This window comes from Scatophagus argus, chromosome 5 (genome assembly GCF_020382885.2).
Source record: "Scatophagus argus isolate fScaArg1 chromosome 5, fScaArg1.pri, whole genome shotgun sequence".
In the NCBI taxonomy this organism is placed as follows: domain Eukaryota; kingdom Metazoa; phylum Chordata; class Actinopteri; family Scatophagidae; genus Scatophagus; species Scatophagus argus.
Window position 1 is genome coordinate 6,567,203 of NC_058497.1, and position 19,190 is coordinate 6,586,392.

Genomic DNA, 19,190 nt, shown 5'->3' on the forward strand with positions numbered 1-19,190 from the left:
AACAAATGCACAGCACCACTCGCAAACACAGCTTGCTGCTCAGAAATAGCCAACCTTCCTCCGCTCTGTTTTGAGAAAAAATAATAATGACAAAATCAATAAGCACAATAAGCTCTGAGGCAGACGCAGAAACACATGTGTGAATGGACAAACACATCTTATCTGCACTGTGACAGGACCAGGAAAGCTGCATGTTCAGGGCATCTTATCCTGTGATAATAACATCTCTATATCCTTGAATTCAGCTCATCGAGTCAAAGGCTAACACTCAAAACCTGCATGCACCAATGCATAGTTAAAATACCCACACACACACGCGTTCATACACATTAACTAAAGTATCGTACATACATGCAGAAAACATGCCTGCACACACATGCACAATTAAATGCTAGAGATCTTTCCTAACAAATAGCTCCGTTCAATCTGTAAGGGTCACAGTCCAGAACCACACACACTAGCAAAAAATATTGCTGCATAAATACAGTTCATATGATGTGGTGTATGGATGGAGATTAATCAGATTAGGGAGATTATCATAGGGGCCAGTGCATCAGGCACAAAGCTTGGCCTGCAGGCATGCACCGATCCCACAGTAGAAAATGCATAAGTAGGTTTTGTCTGCAACCTGCCAGCTCTGTAATCAAAATAGAGAGGCAAAATCTTTGCGCATTAGTGTGCCCTCTTATTGAATTCTTCTTAACAGAGACAATGCGAGAAACGCTTACATAATAGCTTTGTTTTAAGTAAGATAGATTCAGGCATCTTATTTGCAAAGAACTAATCAGGAAACAGGACTGGATGATTTTACTATTTTACTATTAAATATGGCAGTGCTACAAGAAGCTGAAAATATAACAAATAACCTGATAGCAATGTGTCAGGTACATGTGTAATGACGCATGATGTATGTGTGTTCAGTTTTAGCGATACATTATGCACGTATCATCAAAGCTTTTCCATGTGAATCCATGCCATGAGAAATTCATGGTTTTTCTGAAGTTGTAAAGAGGGGCAGACATGACACACACCAGGTGTATACGGTATACCATGAATATCCTGGCAACTAACAAGCCTGAGCAGAGAACAAATATGATGCTTTCAGCTCTGTCTGCTGCATGCTGTATGTGTATACATGTTGGGTGACTGTTGGTTTGAAGGCCAGAGTGCATACAATGTTGAGCTGAGGGGTCTTACTGTAATTGGCAGGCTCCCATGCTGCTCAGCAGTGGGACGTTGGAGGCTGAAACTCCTGCATGTCTCAGAAGTGGCTTTGCCTTATGATTGATTATAATTATGGCCTTCTCTGCAAATCCTAGTTTTCTTGGGTGGGCGAGCTAACACGCCTGGTGGAGGCTTAGATGAGGGGCTAAAGCACTGAAATATGCTATGAACACAAATGGCACACACACACACACATACACAGGGAAAACAACAATAAACACACTAAGTCATTTGCGCACAAATATTTTGTCTTACAGCACTGTCCTTGAACAGTGGATATGGGAGTTTGACAAAACCAGTCAATTAAGAAGAAGCACTGGCTTCCTCTGAAGGAAGCAGAGAGGAGAAAATTGGAGAGACAGAGAGACAAGAGGAGGAGAGGTAACAATATATAATGCAGGCAAAGTGATGGTGTGGATGAAAGGAAAGGAAGCATTTAGGAAATTCCATAAGAGTGAAAACATGTCATTAACTGAGCTAAATCATAGGTGTTATTAGCTTTAAAATGATTTCTTACAACAGAGGTAAACATAAAATAATTTTATGTGAATAATAGTCTGCTATATATCTGGGATCAATATAAGCAGAAGACCGAACAAGGTGCCGGAAGTCGGAAGGGGGGCAGAAGGAGGGGGGCTAAAACATAAGTCCGGAGAGAGAGACAGAGAGACAGAGAGAGAGAGAGAGAGCGAGAGAGAGAGAGAGAGAGAGAGAGAGAGAGAGAGAGAGAGAGAGAGAGAGAGAGAGAGAGAGAGAGAGTAACACATATGTGTGAAAAAGAGCACAAACAGCAGCTTCCACGTGTGGAAAATGCATACCCGGGAGCACACTGACATTTCCACCCACTCAGTGATCAATCTCTTTATTCTCTTGCTCTCCTTCTCTACGTCTCTCCTCACACTGCCTCTCATCACTCTCTCTTTGCCAAATCATATGAGGCTGATTTCCTTTCAAGTGCCAGCTTGTGTGTTATAGACAAAACCGGCATCATGTCTCTTTGTTTTGCGTAATGAGGTGGAACAAAGGTTAAGTTTATTGATTATGTTTTTAAAAAAGCCTTACGCTCAGCCGCTTGGAGGGGGCGGGCCTCTCAGTTTCTCCATCAGCAACCAAACACCTGGCACATTTTGGCAACGAGGGGAACAGTCATTCTGACGCACTAAATGAGCCCCTTTCTGACTTTTTAGCTCTTCTGTGTAGCTAATGGGATTTTCTAACATATTTTCCCTTCACTCACAGTGACACACATGTTTAAGGCCTAAACATTCCCTGTAATGTGAAAATTAAGAAGGGCATGAATGCACTTTAAAACACTTTAAAGCTGCCACACATCATCTTGTCATGTTTCTGAGTGTGCAAAAGTGAACTTGCTCACATAAATATCATCTTAGAAACCAGAGTAAACTCATCTGTATGCACACCTCTTACGCAACAGTACTGTCAGAAGCAGCAGGCATGCTCTCGCATACATGTCCCTCAGGTTCTGCCTCTTTTGTCTCGGCTCTGAAAGAGTGTTTCGTTTCTCACATCCTATGATCTCCCCCTCGGTTCCTCCTCACAGCATACAGACACAACATTTATCAGTCCCTCTCTGCACTCCATATGCTGGATTAACAAGCTCTGAATCAGAGATAAGTCAGGCGGAATGGAGCTGTAGATCTTGCACCATGTCAAACTGCTTTAAGACTCATGGAATCAATAGACTTCCCTTAGACAGAAAAGCTCAAAAGATTTTTTTCCACCAGCCTGGATGAGAAAATTCAAGCTCTTATGTGGTGGCATGCTATCACACTACATGATAAAAAACACTGTTATATTTTAGTCTTACAGTCAATAGGGTATTGTGGAGGCGCAACATGAAGCATGCGACTTCTTATGTGGTGAAGTTCTTACATAATCAAAACACGTTTGGGAAGGAGGGAAGTCACTGAGTTTGACAGGCCTTTTGGTCCATTATCAAGTGATTTCATCTTTACATCACCGATCCCTTCATTTAGTTTCCTCTCAGCAGTGGCAGATTAGAGCAAAATGCTGTTGTCATAGTGATGCATTCTCTGAAAATTAGACTGATTACCAAATTTACTGGTTTCAAACGAGACATTTCTGACTGAATGTACTGTTCTAAGGACAAGACCATACAAATATTCCTCCCTTTGATTTGCACACTTTGCAGAATAGTGCTGACTTATAGCTCTACAGCAGCTCTGGATGTGAAACTTCAGAGCTTGCAGCCAAGGTAATTACACTCGATGCTAGATCTGCAATAGGCATTGACCCCAGGACAGAGGTAGAGCAAGCAGAGAGCCACAGCATTAACGTTAATCTAAATGCAATGACAGAAAAATAAAATAAATGATACACAAAAACCTTGACTTCAGTACTCAGTAAACCCCCCTCCTTCTTCTGCATGTTACATTTGTCAAGTTCTCACATGGGCTGGTTCATGTGTAGATCAATTATTGATAAATGCATCATTTCCACTCTCATTATTGTAGATTTTGCACGACAGCCCTGAACTGGGACTTTTGTCTGCCTTTTTTTTTTTTATTTTTACAAATAGATCTCTTAGTAAACCCCCATGGGATGAACGCTGGCGAAAATAATAATAATAATAATAATAATAATGTTTTCAGTAAAATTTGTTTTCAAAAAATGAGGTAGATACAGCACAGTCAATCAAAAATGGCATTAATGACAGCATCCCACTGCTAATGATAATGGGAAAAGTTCATTACCATAATTAACATGTGAATATTCTCTAAAGTGGTTTATTAGCACCTCCACCAGTCCTGATATTTGTGCGGATGATCGTTATTTTCATTACTGTCATCCCCACTGTTCTTGTCATTATCATCATCCTAGCCAGCATCTTCCTATGTGCTTTATAATATGCACAGTGTTGAAGCATAACTGTTTCAGCAGCAGAGAGCAGAGGATTGAGAAAAGGTCTACCATACAGTATGTCCTCAGGGTAACATGAGCAATGGCTCATTATTTTCTAGCAACTTCAGGAGTTTGCTGAATGTCTTGACATAAGCAAAAAATCTCTAAACTTTGCATCACCGGTAGCTATGATAAATGCATGACAGAACATATCTTGGGAGAAAGTTGGAGGAGCGTCAACTTCCGGGCTGCATCTTGAACTTACAATAACACTGTATGACATCTTACTGGAATCCCCACTCTGCTAAGTTTCCTCATATCGAGTCTCTTCAGAACGTCACAGATATGGTGCAATGGGCCATACGTGATACCGTAAGGACAAAGAGCAAAGTGAGCCTACCTGGGAAAAGAACTTTGTTCGCTCGGAAAGAGAGAATAAGCAGTTGGTGCATCTGTGTGGTTATCTTGGCTCTCTGAAGCACTCCCAGAGACTGGGCAGCATGGTTTGTGGCCCAAAAGCCACACTTCAGTGAGAAGTTCAAACTATGGCTGAAAGGTAAAGCTAAATTACATAAAGAACTATTTAAGAAAAAGAAAAGCACATAGACCGTAGCAAGAAGCAGAATTAATGAAGCTACAGACCAAATACACTGAGAAATGTTCAGGTAAAGATTTCCAATTACCCAAAAGCCTTTCTCTGAGAGAGCCAAAAAGTTACATGAATCCTTTTATAAAGTCCATGACAGACTAAAGTTTTATAGGTAGCACAATATAGAAGTACTGAGACATCAATAAATAGAAAAGGCAACAGTAGATACGAGGGAAATTACGAATGGGATGAGCAGAAGTGGGATGTGCGTCAGGAAGAGACAACAACAGGGTACTGCAGGACCAGCAGCTGAAAATGAAATGCTACCTGAATGCTGTTGCACAAACATGTCACATATTTTTGGTGGATAGCCAAAAAGTAAAAAAAAGAAAAAAAAGGGAAATTTACCAAGACAGCACTGCATAGGAGTTTTGAATATATTCTGCATATTTTCATTTATTTTGTGACTTGGCTACTTAAGCTATAATTGCAGATTTCTTATCTTATTTCCTAAAAACAGTCCCATTTATGATTAATAGTGAGTACAAAATGTATGTCTCCACTTTAAGGCTAATCCACTAAAGCTAGCAATCCACTAAGGCTAAAGCGCAATTTGCACTGAAGGTGTTCCAGAATGAAAAACTCTTCCTTTACTTGCTTGACAGCAGCTATTCCGCACTGCTGAACTCCTTGCATAATGTTCCTATGTCACCATGGAAAACATCTACAAACATCTGGAAAGTTGGTGCCCTGAATGGCCTCACCTTCAAACACGTTACATGGGCGAAAAAAAGTTTGACCTGCATGCTGTAGCATTTAATATGCAAGTCTATAGCAGTCACTACTAGGAACACTTTGCACTGACTGCGTGTTGTCAGTGAACAGCATATCTTTCATTTGTTGTCACTTTGGCAGAGTCTTCAGTGAGTGTGAGCCTCAGTCTAAATTTGAATAAAAATAGGGGGGATTTGTGTCAAAGACTCACACAAGCCCTACTATATAGTCAGTCTGAACTGATAAAAGGTAATAAGGAGTGACAGAGATAGATCCTCTGGTTTCTATAAATGTTTTCTGTGCTATAAGAATTCTTTGACAATCCAGGAAATATACTGATCCATTGATCTAGATATATTGATCAGTACATTGTACTGTACTGAGTTTTCTGTTTCTGTAAAAAGGTACCTGTATCATTTAACATGTATGCAGACAGTATAAAGTTGACTGAAACTGTTTTGTGGTCCCACTCAGAAAAGAAAAATAAATAAAATGGTGGACTACATTACGAGAGCAATAAGAGAAATAAAACATTTGCATATAATATGAAACATTTTTCAAAGACAAACAAATGAAATTAACAAAAAATACTAAAAAAAATACTAAAAACACTCTATATTATACTATTATAACAACAATATGTTATATCAGAATACTTGTACTCTGTTACATCCACAACATGGACAAGTCAAACACCCCACTCTTTCTTCAATTCTTGCAGTTTTTGGGGGTGTATCCAACTGGTTGAGTGCAGATATTGTAAATTACTTTGGATAGAAGCATGAGTTAATGCAATGTAATGAATTGCAATGTGGAAGGAGCATTGTTATCTGCTGCTAATTTACCTGAAGGAAGCCACCTGAAAAGATCTGCTTTTGACAACCATACGGCACCCATGAGATTTTTGTTCCAGCCTGACATGCTTCAATGGAGTGCCAGAAACGGTTCAGCCACATTGAGTTAGATACACTTAATTTTTCAATAAGACAGCAGAGCTGTGTCTGCTACCAAATAGTTAACAAGACTATTCAAGGGTTTCTCTGTCGGAAATGATGCCACTTTACCCATCCATGAACATGTGAGTTACTTTGGTACCTACAGTTTGAGTCAGTAAACCATCAGGTGCTGCTTGTAGCCTCTGGTGGTTCTTCAAAGAGATGTGAGAGGCAATTTTAAGGATCAAGAAATATCCTCACAGGGGATGTAAGGGTATGTCTTAAAGCATATCAAAGTATTAGTGTGCTCAGTTAGGTAAGGGTTGCAATTAGATTTGTACTGAAGGGGCGCCACAAAATAAATAAATAAAAATCAGTATTCTAAAAGTAAATAAAAACAGAGGGCAGCACGGTTGAACTATCCATTCTATTTGGTAATACAATATGATGAAAGATGATTTGGCTCAACAATACAGTCAGTGGAGTGCGTCTACCAACCCTTTTCGATGTGTTTTGCACCAGATAACTAGATAACTATACAGGTATTTAACTAGAACTGGGTGAAATGGCACATTGACAAAGTAGGTACATCCATCTGTATCAGCCCACACCCTTCCAGACAGAAAGGAAATGGGCATCTACTTTGACAAGCTAGCCAAAAACAAAACTGCAGACTTACTGGCTGTAGACGTGTTTATATCTGCTGTGTAATAAGCTGTTAGATCTCTCCAAATTGAATTAAAATTATACAAATGTTATCATCATTATCCACATAAATTTTGCATCCTATAGCATTTTATCACTCAACCCTATTTCTAATTCTATTTGTAAAATGAACACACATCTAAACATTGTGAAGGTGTACACAAAAAACCATAATGACCCATACAAATACAAGCCTAAATGCAAAAACTACATTTTTCTGCTCACTTCCTTATGAACATGCCAAACATATCACACCACTCACAACAGCACCCTCTTCTGCGTATTATTTATTTTTGACATCCTCTGTTACACACCTGGAAAAACTAAATGAAAATGCCCTCAACAAATGAAACAGACATTATTTTTCAGCAATGGCATATAAGACTCTTAACCAAGCCATGGCAATCCAGGCCGAGCAGTTTCCCTTCTTTCTGTTTGAAGACAAAGGAAGACTGTTATCGAGGGACCGTTTTTATACTTGGCCACCTGTTCCTGTCTTTGGGTACAGTGTTTACTTCAGGCGTACCACATTGCCTTACGTCCTCCAGCATTGTGAAACAAAGCATTAACATGCAAATGTCTGCAAACAGCCGCATTTTAGAGACTATTTAAGTAAACTGAAAACTTAAAACAAGTTTTCGGAACTTGCCCCTGAAAAGAAATGCCTATCTTGTATGAAAAAAAGAAATAAAAATAACAGACCTAAATGGCCTAAAATGTGGGCGTGAAAGTTATGTATGTGTCTTATGGGTCAAGTAATACTGAGTCACTCATATTCATAAACAAGTTAAGGATGGAGCTGTAAAAACATTTATTTTATTAGAATTTTAAAGAGTGTAACAAATTCACTTGCAATAATCTTGAAAATGCATTACAACACCCATTTAGCATTGTCATAAATGGGTTTATTCCAGCCATTGGAGAAAACTGGGGTCTTGTGGTTAATAGTATAACTGAGATTATCCTCCTGAAATGTTACTTATGCAAGGGCATTTCATCTGTCAATAAATGTAAGAATCTGTAAGGTCAGTCTATGTGACCAGATCATGAAATGATAGAACACGAAGAAATATTTGTTAGTGGTTCTTTAATACCCCGACTGTCTTTGAACAAGGACAGCATTAACTTATTTAAATTTTGAGGTAGATGTCTGTCAGAACAAGACAAAACAAAGCAAAATAGACAAAACAGACAACAGCAGTGGGCAAATCTTCTCCTATATAAACAGGAAATAAACATACATAAACACATTTCTAGCCACGCTTCTCGTTGTAACTGACATTTTATCATACACGTCAGGTTTGAACTCAACATACATATACAAAATAAATAATGTTCAAATCCAAATCCACTCACAATACACTGTAATCAGAACACAAAATTGTGTGTGCACTTAATCCCAACCTGTAGCTTGAAAGCCCTGCCCCTCTCTCACACACAGCTCTCTATCTCCCCTCTACAAGGATAACAACACATGATATGACAAACAATATTTAATACTGCAAATATCTTAATGAGGATTTCAATAAACTATCGGTAGACAATTTGGGTCTGCTCCCAGCGCAACGTAGGCCAAATAGACACACATAGACGTGAAACAAGAGCAAAGTGTTCAGTCACAGACGTTCTCGGTCGGCTCACCACACTCCAATCATCCAACGCCACCAAACACTCTCCCAGTGGAACACGGTTATCTGGTTCTCTTCGCGCACATGCGAAAAACACAGACCTTCGCCACTGCACCACCTCGGAAGACAACTGTTCGCGCGTGTATGAGGTCTCATGTGATTTCCATGTTCTCACGAGATTTTCGATCTGGCTGGCCTTACAGTGACGTTACACGTTATACTAGGGCACTAATTATACAAAAAAAAAAACAAAAAAAAAAACCTAGTAACCCCAATCCACTTGGCTACATTTCTATTAATATATGGAGACTTTATTGCAATGATGTGTATGTGTATGAAATGTTCAAGATGATGAGCTGTCTTAAATTGACTGTACTTATGAAAATAGTTCAGATAGAATAATTCAACCTCTCATTCTACTGACTAATCTGAGTAGCCTATTAGTCCAGAACAAGCCATATGGTCCCGATACGTTAGGTGTTAAATGATCTAATTTTCCTCTAGTGTGTTTCTGCATTTACAAAAGCTTACCAAAGGAATTAAGAATTAAGAAGAGAATGAAGAATCGGCTTTATTGGCAGTATATAGATTTTTACATACAACATTTTTATATTTTTACATACACACACGGAATTTGTCCTCTGCATTTAACCCATTCTTAGTTGAACACACATGCAACACCCAGCAAATTACACACAGTGAAACACACAGGAGCAATGGGCTGCCACTGTCAGGCGCCTGGGGAGCAAACTGGGGAGACTGTAGCTATGGTATGAAAACACAGGTTATCAACCCCTACTTTATTCACAAGGTTTTATTTGCTTTCTTCTCTTTCACCGATACACTGCAGATGACACGAGCAAACGCCAACCCTTGTCCTCAAGTGATGAGAGTGCCTTTCTACACAAACAGCCTTATAAATGTGAGTGCACCAAAGTGCTTTAACTGCTGAACACAAGCTAATAATGATTAAGTCACGCCTGCGATGTATTCCTGAGTCAGACCAAGCTCTCTACAAGCCCACAGGTGGCAGCTGACAAGAAGGCTTTGTTGTGGGTAAAGGGAACTTTGAAAATAAATAAATAAATAAAGGTAGAGGAGAGCTTATGAACAGGGTGGCTAGCAACAATCAATACCAGAACTACTCACTGGGGGACCTGATTTAATTGGATTTAATTGGTAATCCTACGCCATGCAGAGATGCAAGCAAGATTCTAGTAACTGAAAACAATGCTGTTCTATGGAGTAGAGTAATTAATGGCTTGTTAGTAATAATGGCTTATTAATATATGCTAAAGCATTCAATTTAAATGTGTTACTCTAAATAAATTGAAAGAAAAAAAAAAACAAAATTGGCACATTTATGCTATACAAATCAGAGGAGAATGTAAAGCTAGTAGGCCGTGGAGTTATCCCCATTTCTTGAAATGTCAAATGCTCATGAGAAAAACTCTAATTAGTCTCTTACACGTTTAACATGGTGGCCTTTTCATATCCTTCTCTGCGGAAATGGAAAGTAAAACTTGGAATCACGGTGCAGATCAAAACACGCCGCAATTGAGACCACTTACAGAAAGTCTTTGAAACAAATCCAAACAGTTTAGGGCTGCACACAACATTTCACAGGTATATGTGCCAGTGTTCCCTATGGCCATGCAGCTGAAACTAACTTAACACAAAGAAACTAAACAATAGTGGCTACTTCCATTAAATTCAAATTCACCTTGGAATTATTATTGTGGGACACTTCAGTACAAAAACACATAACTTCAAATATATCACCTGAAGTAGTGGACTGAATTGAATAAAATGTTAAAATGAGTTCCTGTTTGCTTACATTTAACAATATGAAGAAATGTGAAGCACAGCTACTTGTTGCTGCCATCCACAGAACCTGGCCCATCTTCCCCGCTCATTACTGTTCCAAAATAATTTGCACTAATGTAATTAATCTTAACAAACTGTTAAGATTAACAACTTATTTTATTGTTTATTGTTGTTTGAGTCTTTGACACAAATTTCCTAATGCTAAAATTATGTCTTTGTTTCAAATGGTTTGCGTGCAAGAATAGACTAACAGTATATGAGTGAAAAGAAAACTTTGGGTACCCCTGATGACACTGTATAATCTTTTCAGCTTTTGGACTTTGACTATTTTGTGTTTGATGGCCATTTGTTTAAAGTACTTTAATATTATTATTATTTTATTCCAGGTCACTATGGTAATTTCAGCCTGTGTTCTAGTAGCGATGTCACGGAATGGAACTCGACACATTAAAGGCATCAAGGGTCTTAGAACAAAGACACAGACAGGTTCTACATGAGCTAACAGTCAGTAGTTCAGCAGGTAAGCAGTTGAGCACAGCTTCTGGATATTCAGAGAAACGTATTTTCTCCTTGAGAGCGTTTACAGAATAACACGTTCACGAACAAGTTAAAGACTCTTCATTCTTCGGACAACACGAGCAATTCAGGTGAGTGTGAAACTCTCAAACAGCTGCAGCTGCAGTTCATGGATTACAAAAAACCTTCCTATGTAATCATTTTGACTGTAGTTCAGTATATTTTGATTAATACAAGTTAAGATGTCAACAAATACATGAAAATATGTTAATTAAATTGAAAGAACTCCCATGCAACTAGTTTTATTTCAAGTATTTCTACATTTTAAGTACCTTCTTGATTCTAGTGCAGAAATCCTCCTTATTCTTTTGTGTTTCAAGATACAGACTTTTGTATGTGTCTGGAAAATTATTTGGGATATTATTTAAACCAGCAATAACAGCTATAACCAGCTACAACATTCAAACTTCATGATGAGATTGTTAAAGGAGTTTTTACTATTGTGTGTGAACATGACTTTGTGGTAAAGTGTGTGTGAAAAGGCAGTAACAAGTGTAACTTTAGTAAAAATATCAGTTTAACACAGAAAATAATTTGCATTCAAAATGTTGTGCAAAAAAAGAATAAAAAGATAAATGTACCTGCAGATAAACAAAGTACTCATTACATATTATCATTGTTACATTTATATATCAGCAGCATTTTAATATCAAAGCTGATATTATTTTGTCTACTCTTGACTACTTAATATGTATGGTCTTCACATGCAGATTTTAGTAACTACTGCTGTAAAAATATAATACAGAATTGTGCTCAAAAAAGTTTATGTCACAGACCTGAAATTCACTCTTAGAAACTGTCAATCATCAGATAAAAACAAGTCCATGTTCCCTGCTTTTGTCTTATTTGTAGAGAGCATGGCCAGCACCTCCGAAAACAACGGTGGCGACCAATGTAAGGTTGTGACCAAGAAAAGGAAGGCCTGCACAGATCTGGAAATGCAGAGAAAAAAACAAAAGACTGCCAGCAACCCCATCAAGGGGTCAGCAGAGGCTGTGCTGACTCAGGGGACCAAAAGAAAGTCCAGCTTCCAAAGAGAGTCCCCCAGTAAGAAGCAGAGAGTTGGAAGCACTGACACCAACACCAACACTGCTGAACATCACAGGACATCGCAGAGCTCCAAAAGCTCTTCGACCTCCAAAAGCCCTTCTGTCTCCAATAACTCCTCGACCCCAAAGAACAGGATCATATCCAACTCAGAGACTGCAAGCAGAGGTAAGCTAATAGTGCAGAAGAAAATCAGATGACCACTTGTTCTTTTTGACTTTTTGATTTTTGCACCAGTTCAACAAACAACATAAAACATTTTAACTAATGAGACCATGTAATCCTATTTCCAAAAATGTCAGTATATTTTTTGTTATTTGAAACTGCCATTAAAAGAAACCAGATGTTTTGAATTAACAAATGAAGAATATTATCAGAATGATGCATAACAGTAGAAGAATTCACTAACCCAGAGGCTAACAATCGCTGGTTTCAACCACAACATCTGGACACAGCTGTTGTGGTAAGATGCTCCTCATAACTATCATAAAACATGAATCTGTGTTTGTGTGTGTTCCAGAGTTTGAAGCCAAGTACCTGCAGCTTAACAAGCTGGGAGAAGGAGGCTTTGGTTCAGTTTATGCTGGGACTAGAAAAGCTGATAATTTACCAGTAAGTATTATGTTCCTATTCTCAACTCATACATACAAACACTGTCAGAACTCTGTGAACTAACAAAAATACTGATGATTCTGTCCTGTAGGTGGCGATCAAACACATCCCCCAAGCAAAAGTGAAGCGTCAAGAAACTGTGAGTGATTTGAACTGATGTCTCAGTATTAACTCTTAAAACATCCTTGATTTTTTTTCTCACTTTCCCATTACTTTGGTGTTCAATGCGCGCACAGGCGCCCATCTATTAACACCATTACCCTCATGTATAAAGATGGATGACACATCTTCGCGTACCCAGTAGACAAAAATTAAGCTAAAATATCCTGGACAGGAGCTCTGCCATCTTGTGATGGCAATGTCATGTGGAGCCAGAGTCTGCACCTTCAGATTCAGATTCAAGATTCAAAGCATTTATTGTCATATGTACAGTAAGGAAACAGGTTTCCCTGTACAGTGAAATTCTTACACTGCTGTCTACACTGAATGCCATAAAAGTTTAAGGTATATTAAAAAATAGGCCATTTGAGAAGGTGTTCCTGCCCATACACTCGCCCAATTAATTATTTGATAGTACTCAGCTCTCAACTGGGGCCTTTTACCCCTAAAATGATTAAAACCAAACTAAACATGATACAGCAGTCAGCTTCAAAGAAGCAGTTGAGATGTTTTGGCTTCACTTCTGAGAAGCTGTCATGTCATCCATCATTAAATACAGTCAATGATTAAAACACACCTTTGTTCTGTATACTTTCTCCTTTAGGTCATAAATGGGGAGACACACAAAGTGCCCACTGAGGTGCTCCTTATGAAAACAGCAACAGGTGGACCAGAGTCAGTGGGGAAATATGCACCCACTACATTATTAGACTGGTATGACCTGGACCACGAGCTTGTCCTGGTCATGGAGAGACCAGTCCCCTCTGTGGACCTATGGACCCACCTGGATGAGAATAATGGTCACATGGCGGAAGCCCAGACTAAGGTAATGAAGCTGGTTGGAGCATGTTTCTGTGTCAGTGTATGGTGTTACCCTAAAGCTGCACTGAGTCTCAACTAAAACAAAAAATAACAAAACTACTGGCTGAAAACTATTTACTGGCTTAATTATTAATGAATACACTATTTGGAAATGTTGATTATTTATTTGCAGTCAGAGTGGAGTAGCTCCACAAAAAGTCAATATACACGTTGCTCTCCCCTCATATTTGTCTTGTGCCTGTACATTCAAACATTGGCATCATAAAGTTTCAGCGTGTCATAAAGTTTTTTCTCAAGTTTCTCAATGTTTTTATGCCTAAATTTATGCAACTCCAGAATACAAATTTGGGTTTAGTCTTCTCTTACTAATTTTATGTGTAGTTGTGGTTTTACATTCTGTTTGAAAATACCTTTATTGCCCACACACTGTCGCATTTGCTCTTTCTGGTATCATTGGTGTTCTCAGGTCAGTTCTCTCAAATGCACTGAACTGGCCTTTGAGCGACATTTTGGTCTGAAAGCTGCGACAATGTCAAATTAGAAAGTATCACCCAGCATTCCCTGCTTCAAATAATTCTAAATGAGTCTGTTTCTGCTTATCTCTATCTCAGAACATCATGAAACAGCTGGTGGATGCAGCCATTCAAATGCACTCTCAGAAAGTGTTCCATCGTGATATCAAATCAGACAATATCCTTCTGGAAACTGGTTCTGATGTCCCTCGAGTGCGCATCATAGACTTTGGCTGTGGCTGCTTTGAGAAAAGTGAACCTTACAACAGCTACTCTGGTACGACATCTAGTTTCTACTCCTGCTCATCATGCCTTTGTAGATCTCTACAGTGGTGCTTTTGCTTAAAACTTACTCCTCATCCTTTGCTTTTTTCTGTCTCCGTTTGTGTATTGTTAGGAACCGTTGCTTTCACTCCTCCAGAGTATTACACACAGGGGAGATACGAGGCCCGTCCCACCACAGTCTGGCAGCTGGGCTTACTGCTTTATGAACTGCTAGATGCAAAAGATTTGTTCAACACCCAGAAGTTTCTTAGGAACCAAACTGCATTCATGAGTGGGTTGAATGAGCTCAAAGCGTCCCAAGGTAAGACAATACTATTTCCAATACAGTCCCGAGTTTTGGTAGTAATAGTGCACTTTTTCCTTCCATGTTCCAAAAGGTCACTCCAGCTGACACTTTTTTCAATTCATGTCTGTCCTCTCTCTTCTCAGACTGCCTGGATTTGTTGAAGGCGTGTTTGACGGCAGACCCAAAGAATCGCGCCACCCTGGAACAGATGCAGCAGCATCCATGGTTCAAGTAAAACTAGATATTCCACTCAACAAAACACCCACCACCAGCCCTCTGGCCAGGACAGAAACTGATTTGGGCCTGAGAATGCATATGAGTGCTTATTAGCGCTTCTTTATTTTCTTTATTTTATTTTTTATTTTCTTTATTCAAATCCTGGAGTTTGCATGTTCTCCACATGTTCACTCCAGATCCAAAGACATGCAGATTAGAATGATTGTGACTTTAAATTATCCATAAGTGTGAATCTGAGCTGTGTTTGTCTCAATATGTCAGGCCTGTGATGAACTTGAGCTCATCTTATAGCTCAGTGTAGCCTCACGGTGGGTGTTCCAGTTTCCCCACCGCCTCAATCATAGATGAGGCACTGAGCTCTTTCTTCCTCTTCCTCTCCTTCTGCACACATTTATGTCACATTAATGCATATCACTCACTCGACTTCTTCCCTGGAGTCCTTGTGCTTTCTCGTCTTGCAGGTTCCCACAGATCGTGGCTGGAGCTCCTGCTGCGGCTCTGCTCAGAACTTACTGCAATTACTTACTATCTATTTTAATCTATTACTACTCTGTACAGCTGCTACCATTATTATTGTTACCAATATTGTTATCATAATCCCTATAGTGCCTTCTGTATACTTCATTGTTATTATCATTATACTTCATTTGTTATTATCCAATACTTCTGGTATTATTATTGCTGCTATGCATCTCTGCTTGTGTGCTCCTTCTCTCTTACTATGACAAAGCCTGAGTGTATAGTCTCTGTCTGTCTATCCCTCTCTCTCTCCTTCTCTCTGTCTCAACCCAACCGGTCAAGGCAGACGGCCGCCCATCTTGATCCGGGGTCTGCTCCGAGGTTTCTGCCTTTTAAAGGCGGTTTTTCCTCGCCGCTGTCACCAAGTGTTTGCTCAAGGGGGAATGTTGGGTTCTCTATATTATAATTTAATTGAAGAGTTTGGTCTAGACCTGCTCTAAGTGTCATGAGATAACTTTTGTTGCCATATAAATGTTGTATAAATGTTTGTTGTCGCAATATAAATAAACTGAATTGAACTGAATTGAATGGAGCAGCATCATGTGCTGTATCATGTGAATGATGTATTATCCTCCTCCCTGAGGATGTGACGTCACCTCGGACCCCCGTGGAGATGGCTGGCACGCAGCCAATGTCCGTGCCGGTTCTGAGTTTGAACTCAGGAATTTATGACTAGGTGCACGTCATGAGTGGGGTCTCTAACAGTAAGTGACTCTAACTCAGGCTTTATGGGTTACATGTAGGCCTCTCTATTGTTCTCCAGAGCACATGGCCAGAGATCCCAACATAAGCTATTGTGAAACTCTGTCAAATTTTTAGCAGTGTGGGTGGAGACAGCTTGATACTAGACTGTACACACACTTAGTGCACTGTACTGAGTCTGTGTGTCCTAGTGGCATGCCTGTATAATAGAAATTAATTGACAAGCATTCTGGAGGTACCTTACTAACCATATCACTCATTTCCAGGCTTGCTGTTTTTTTGAACTATGAATGATCTCTTCTTAGGTCATCGCTGGTCAGTCCTCACATATTATTGTTTACAACAAAGAAAAAAAAAATAAATATAAATATATATATATATATATATATATATATATATATATATATATATATATATATATATATATATATATATATATATATACACACACACACACACACACACACACACACACACACACACACAGAGTCAGCCAAAGCAGTGTATACACACAACCATTGTGTACACACTGATGTGTGTATACATTATTTTGGCTGACTCTGTATATATAAATTTCCAGTGCTTCATTTATTTTTACTTTGCTGCAAAACTAATAGATTCAATTCAATTAAATACAGTCATACAATTCATGAATGAAAAGTCACCAACTGCATTTTGAATTAAAAATGAAAAAGGCATCCAATTAAACTGCATACAAGTATCAGTGAGTAGTGAGCCATGTCCTCTTGTGGCACACAACAAGATGCGAAAACCTGGAAAACTAAAAAGCTTCATTCATTTAGAATACCAGTTTTAATAAAATTTAAACTACACGAAAAGTAGCTTCATATAAAGCGAATTTCTGCTTTGCAAGCAAGCAGGTACACTTGTCGAATATCCCGAGTTTGATGTTTGAACTTCTCAGGCACAGCTACTGAGGTGTGTATATACTGTGGGATCTGGCTATGTTGCAGGTTTAACAAAGTGAACACTGTCTTCTAGTAATGTATGACGGAGGAATGTATAATTTAAATAAACATATTTTACTTTCTTTGATGACACCTTCACGACTCTGAAAATCACAGTGTGGTGGCATCTTGTACAGTATGTGTCAGTAGGTCAGTAAGCAGACTTTTGCTGATGTTGGAAGAAACGCGAGATAAACAATGAGTTTGCTCAGCCAGAACTATACTTACCGTAGGCCTCTAATCTGCTTTAAAGCCATGTGGATTTACAGCTGCAGGGACGGGACTCATCACAGCTCAAACCCACATGTTTCAGCTTTGATTTGAATTCATGCTGACTGGCTGATAGATTTAAAATTATTTAACCTGCTTCCACATTCCCAGCCGAACTGAGCTCAAACAAAGGTTTTCTCACTCTATTAATTTCTCCCATTTTATGTCGAGAGTGAAATTTTGTGAAACTTTTAAATATTTCATTCAAATTCCTGCTTTGTTCTCTTAAGGTCTGCGTAACAGCTAAACTGCTAAAAAACCGGTTGGTTAAAGATAGTCAAGATGGATACTTGCATGCACTTTTTGAGCAGCTGCACTGGTTTTGTAATTAACTGTAACAGAACACAACAAGTAATGATGCAGCACCTCTAAAAGTGGTAGCTTATTATGACAAAGCCTGAGTGAACAGAAAAAATATTCATACAGTACAGTGAGAAAAACAAAGTGTTGCTTCACACCACACAGTGCCTCACATTAGGGTATAGACAGTAATTATTTGAAACATACTCTTTTAGTCTGCACCATATTTATATATATCTACTGCAGCTCTGTAACACTGTGACATTTTGAAATTTTCAAAGAGCGAAAAGAATACTCCTCCACTCCATTTCTTCTGCCATTGCCTATAGGTAGCCAGAGGCTGTAAGACATCGCTGAGTAGTTTAAATATGCACTTAGAGACAGTCTGGCATGCCCAACAAAAGCCTGGGCAAAGAAGGAAATGGAGTGGAATTGCTTTTAGGGAGAAGCACTGCTTTGATATTCAGTTGTATCAAAAAACATTTTAGGTGGATGTTCCCTGGTTGAGTTATTCACAAAAAAGACATGATGTAGCCACATAATGAAAAGCTCACAGTGTCCTGGTATGTTTTCTGAGGAGGAACGAGTAAACATCAAACCACAAGCTGAAAGTATGGAAGTCCTTGTGAGAGGCCGACTGATCTGCATTGGACTGTGGGTTTTAGATGAAAACGTCAGAACTCCGTTGATCTGCCTTGTCAAAAGACTTGACTCTGTCTCTGCAGGCCATTATTCAAATCCTACTGACCATGATGAAAACCCCTGGAACTTGTGATGACTCAGAGCCTTTCCAAAAGACATAAAACTTTGCAGAATTGGCAAAATATCAACCGTAACCCATGTCCCTGTGCCCAGAAGCTTCCCCCCTCACCTCTGCTCTGTCCCATGCCAAAATGGGGACAAGACGATAATGACCCAGCTGGCAGCCACTCAGCTCTCCCACTGTAGCATCATGAGTGAAAATGGAATTGATTTGAAAATCCTGCGTCTGCCCAGGCTGGAACAGAAGGGATTATTGTGCTGATTGTACTAATACTGTGTCCCGGTCCTCCCCCTCCCTCCCACTCTAATTCTACCCATCATACTCTTTTCTCATCCCTGTGTTTGCGTCTCTCTCTCTCCTGGTAAGGGCTCTTTGGCCATTGTTCCTCCCTTTTACATTTTTTTTCTTTTATTGTCCTTGTAAAAATATTCCTCTTTTTCTTCCTTCACATTCACTGTGAATCAGATTAAGATAGCTCAGCTGGACAGTTCAATGCTGGCAGAAAGAAAGAGGTTGGGGGGGAGGCAGAGAGATGGTGACTGAAAGATGCCTAGGGAGGCTCTAAAC

The 19,190-nt window shown here is 39.2% G+C and overlaps 2 protein-coding genes across 3 annotated transcripts in view; one reads left to right on the forward strand and one right to left on the reverse strand.

Annotated features, from left to right (window-relative positions):
* LOC124058930 (limbic system associated membrane protein) overlaps positions 1-19,190 on the reverse strand; it is a 404,356-nt gene that overhangs the window by 154,441 nt on the left and 230,725 nt on the right. The window lies entirely within an intron of this gene.
* On the forward strand, positions 11,858-15,503 carry LOC124058931 (serine/threonine-protein kinase pim-1-like). Its single transcript, XM_046388570.1, has 7 exons — positions 11,858-12,356; positions 12,709-12,800; positions 12,892-12,939; positions 13,564-13,785; positions 14,393-14,570; positions 14,691-14,879; positions 15,008-15,503. Exons 1-7 carry the CDS (start codon positions 11,966-11,968, stop codon positions 15,097-15,099), a joined length of 1,212 nt encoding a protein of 403 aa, XP_046244526.1. The 5' UTR covers positions 11,858-11,965; the 3' UTR covers positions 15,100-15,503.